Raw genomic sequence first — 4,192 nt, forward strand, 5'->3', positions numbered from 1 at the left:
TTTAATTTTTCAAAGTATCACACTATTCATTCCATTGATTCCAATTCCATTTATTCTCTACATTCCTAAAATATTTACTAGTTACAGCCATATATGCTACTCTTTTTTGTAAACTATCTAAAAGTATATTGTTTACATATTTTCTCAAAGGATATACCATTGTATAATATACAGCTATTACTACCGCTTTTGTGTAATATCGTATTTCCAAGTTCTTGCTGATAAAGGAAGACCACAAGGGTAACTTTATAGGAGTAGATCGTCTCGATGGAGAGGCGAGAAGAACAAACGGAAGATGGGGAGAGAATAATACAATATAAAGAAGAAGATAGTATTTGTAAGCTTTTAGAGCTGATCCCTCTTGATCTTATTCATGATATACTCTTGAGACTGCCCGCTAAATCTGCTGTGAGGTTTCGTTGTGTCTCGAAGCTATGGGCGTCCATCATCACTCGTCCATATTTCATCACGTCGTTCGCGTTCATGTCTTCATCTCGGCTACGTCTTCTTGTATGCATCAAAACAAGTGACAAGAGGCGCTTATTTGTCTCACTGCCCCAACATGAACACCCGCACACGTCCTACTCTGATGTGGAACGTTATCAGATGGATCCCCCTGAATTTGATACTGGTAACTACGAACCCTATTCCCAGTCGGTCCACGGATTGATGTGTTGTGGAAATTTTATGGGGGAGACTGTAGTTTGGAATCCTTCCATGAGGCAACATGTAACCTTACCCGAACCAGCTGAATTCAGGTTTAAGAGTTACTTTTTAGGGTACGATCCGGTCGAAGATAAGTATAAAGTATTTTGCATTGCGAGCAGCTCAAAAAATGATCCTATTGTCTTCACATTGGGGCCTCAAGAATCATGGAGAGTGATAAAAAATAGCCCTAAACATTATACTCCTCGATGGCCCATGGGACATCGAGGTGTATGCATCAACGGGCATGCATATTATGAAGCGAGTATATGTTTTGAAGTCGATGCTATTACTCAATGGGAAGTCGTCCTTGTGAGTTTCGATGTGAGGTACGAGAAGTTCAGAATAATTAGAAAACCAGACGATCCTAAACTTTGTCCTTTGCTACTTAACTACCAAGGAAAATTAGCATGGGTTTGTGAAGACCGTGATGAAAAGAAATTAGTCTCTTCTCTAAGATTTTGGATTTTGGAGGATGAAGAGAAACAAGAATGGTCGCTTAGAGACTATCTCATGCCTTTTCAAATTTGGCCTCGATGTGACCCTATATGGCGAGTTTTCTTGTCGCTAGATGGTGTTACTCAGGATACTGGTGAGTTCATTTACTCCACAGCAAGATTTGAAGCAATCTATGTTATATACTATGATCCAAAGACAAACCTTACAAGGAGGGTCATATATGAAGGGGTTGAATACGAGGAATACGAGGAGTATAGTGGTTCAGAAACCTTCGAAGTCCATTTATATCCGAATCACAGCGAGAGTCTCATGTCTTTGGAGAACGTTCCTCGCTATGTTTCTCCCATCAACTGGAACCACCAATAAAGTCAGAGAGAGATTCTTCTTAATGTTATAGCTCATTCAGACTTATGTCTTCGTTCCTCTATGTCAAAGTATATATCTCAATTAAAACCGAACCGAACTGATATATATAGAAAGTGGTTTGGATTTGCTAATACCTAATATACCGAATAGATCTTATTTTTAAGAAACCGCAGTATATGTATATGGATTGGTATATAAAACGATCAAACCGAATAAACTGAACAAATTATAAAATACAATTAATAATATATACATATTTTATTTTATTGATATGATCTTCATACTTAAAATATTGATTTTAGTAGTTTAATATTTTCTTTTAAGTTCAAAATTATTTTTTTCTTTTTATCAAATTAAACAAAACACAATTTTTACCTTTTTGTTGACAAATATGTGTACTAATGTTTAGTTATTTAATAATATTATGGATTACTATTTTTTCTTAATTTTATTCTATAAAAAATATTATTATTAACTTAATATGTTTACCAATTACTTAAATAGTAAAAAATAGTTTATTTAAGAACCGAAATATTTTCATGTTATATTAAAGCCGATATATGATCATATAAAGTGAAATTCATAAAATATTATAAAAGATAAATATATTTATTATTTTTGGTATGAAATCGAATAAACCAAAAACTGACGGTATATAAACCGAACTACACCAAACTAAAGTAAATATGGTTTTAATATGGTAGCTATTTAATAAACCGAAATACCAAAAAACCCGAGGTCATATATGTTAAACAAAAATCTAGCCTAAACAAATGTCTAATGAATTTTGGACTAAATTTACCATAATTTTAAGATTAATATATAACATAACAAAATCCAAATCAACTTAAAAATTTAACCTCGGAACAGAGTACATAAACAGACATTATATAGAAAAACAGAGTCAATCCTAAACTACACATAACAAAACATAACCAAGTTTTAGATTTGAGATACATTCTCGTTCAAACTTTCTCCACTCTTTTTCTCAAGAAAGAGAGTCAAACAAGATAACACGAGAAGTTTTACTAGCGTCGATATGTTGATGTCGAACCCTTCAAATTCTCCTCAGGCAAACTATAGCATCACAAAAACAGAACAAGAATCTCTTAAAATATGTTTAAAGAGAACGTAAAAGAAAACTTATAATGAAGACACATACCTTCTATTGTAATCTAGTGCACTTGTGGTCTTCTCGTGAACTAACTCCAGTGCCTGACTCTCTTCAACACTCCAAGCTTCTGGTATACCACTCATGCAGTTCATAACATCTATAATAGTTCTTGGAGCCTTCTTTTTTTCGCTGCTATAGACTTTTGTCATGAATTTTCCAATATCTTTTGGAGTATAACCACCAAGAACACCTGCTTGTAGAACTTTGTTTTGAACTTTGTAAATAAATTCAGACCTCTCAGACCTCTCTCCCAGCTCTATCCCATTTTCCTTCAAAGTATTGAGATCATTTTTGACATCTAGGCTCTTCACATACTCTACCATATAATATGGATACGTAAAGGCTGCTTGAGCCCATGTTGTCCAAATAAAGCTGTAGTTGTTCCACTAAACATAAAAAAATGAAACCCACGTTATACATCTTACCAGCAAAAATATCTTATAACATAAAATCAAACAATTTCCTCTAAAGTGTTAGATTCAAAGGATAATAAAATGAAAACAAGAAATTAAAAATACTTCATACCTCCGTAGGAAAGCATTCACCGTGATCAATTGGGATTAACCTTCCCCCATTTGTGTTTGAATTCAAGATGTTGCCATTATGCCTATCATTATTTCCAAAGCGCACATCAATCAAACTCAATCTTTGAACATCATCAATAGCAAACACTTCTGGCCTTTGTTTCCACTCTTGATTCGGGACGTACTGCTGAAGCGAACCGCTCTCCCAGTCTGTTGTTTCTCCATTAGTGTATCTGGCACGCGCAAAGCTTGTAGGTGGTACACGTCCGAATCTTTCTCCCCCTTCTTGTGCTGGATGATCTAAAATGAACGCCGCAACTTCTCGGTCCGCTTTGTAACCCTTCTTCTTTCCAACACTATAGAAAGTTTCTTCTTGAATAGGTTTGAACACAGCTATCATGTCTTCACGCAGACCCTTCATTAAGTAAACACCATTTGCTGTACCCTTAATCTTTTCTGCATACTTGATATTCTCTATCCCCTTCACAATCACTCCAATCGTAGACGGTTGTTGAACTGTATACTCTTCTACCAAGCAAGTTTGGTTTTCCATTACCTACAATATAATCATCCCACACATTCAAAAACAGTTAACAACTAAGAAACAAACAATATACAAAAAAGCTTAATGGAAATTATTATCACGAATATCATCAATGTACATTTTCTATATAGTTACACATACTTTAGTTGCATAATTTCAAAAAAAAAAAGATTACTGTTATGATTATATACATATATTCAGTACACTTAGTCTAAAATATTTTCCTCAGATTAATAAAATTAAAGCATGAAAATAGAAGAGATACACAAGAGAAGATCTAAATTACCTCAACCACATATATTACTTGTATATTTTTTAAAAAAGATTATTGTTTTAATTATATAGATATATTCATGGCGATTATACATTTAGTTTAAAATAATTCCTCAAATTTAAAAATTAAAACATGAAAATAAAATA

General features: G+C 33.6%; 2 protein-coding genes across 2 annotated transcripts; one reads left to right on the forward strand and one right to left on the reverse strand.

The window, feature by feature from the left end:
- The first annotated feature begins 267 nt into the window (after positions 1-267).
- LOC106344208 (putative F-box protein At4g21240) lies at positions 268-1,530 on the forward strand. Its single transcript, XM_013783623.1, has one exon. The coding sequence runs from the start codon at positions 268-270 to the stop codon at positions 1,528-1,530; it is 1,263 nt and encodes a 420-aa protein (XP_013639077.1).
- Positions 1,531-2,558: 1,028 nt separating this feature from the next.
- On the reverse strand, positions 2,559-3,781 carry LOC106344209 (phosphatidylinositol 4-kinase gamma 4-like). Its single transcript, XM_013783624.1, has 3 exons — positions 3,230-3,781; positions 2,693-3,090; positions 2,559-2,607 (listed from the first exon to the last, which is right to left on the reverse strand). The coding sequence occupies exons 1-3, from the start codon at positions 3,779-3,781 to the stop codon at positions 2,559-2,561; spliced, it is 999 nt and encodes a 332-aa protein (XP_013639078.1).
- Between the last annotated feature and the right edge of the window lie 411 nt (positions 3,782-4,192).

The sequence above is a fragment of the Brassica oleracea genome, chromosome C5 (assembly GCF_000695525.1).
Source record: "Brassica oleracea var. oleracea cultivar TO1000 chromosome C5, BOL, whole genome shotgun sequence".
NCBI classification, from domain to species: domain Eukaryota; kingdom Viridiplantae; phylum Streptophyta; class Magnoliopsida; order Brassicales; family Brassicaceae; genus Brassica; species Brassica oleracea.

Excerpts from the sequence above, each read along its gene's own strand:
- LOC106344209 (XM_013783624.1), bottom strand. The coding sequence starts at position 3,781 with ATGGAAAACCAAACTTGCTTGGTAGAAGAGTATACAGTTCAACAACCG. Across the intron at positions 3,091-3,229 it reads GTGAATGCTTTCCTACGGAG|TGGAACAACTACAGCTTTAT; the intron begins GTATGAAGTATT and ends TTTTATGTTTAG. Across the intron at positions 2,608-2,692 it reads GCACTAGATTACAATAGAAG|TTTGCCTGAGGAGAATTTGA; the intron begins GTATGTGTCTTC and ends GTGATGCTATAG.
- LOC106344208 (XM_013783623.1), top strand. The coding sequence starts at position 268 with ATGGAGAGGCGAGAAGAACAAACGGAAGATGGGGAGAGAATAATACAA.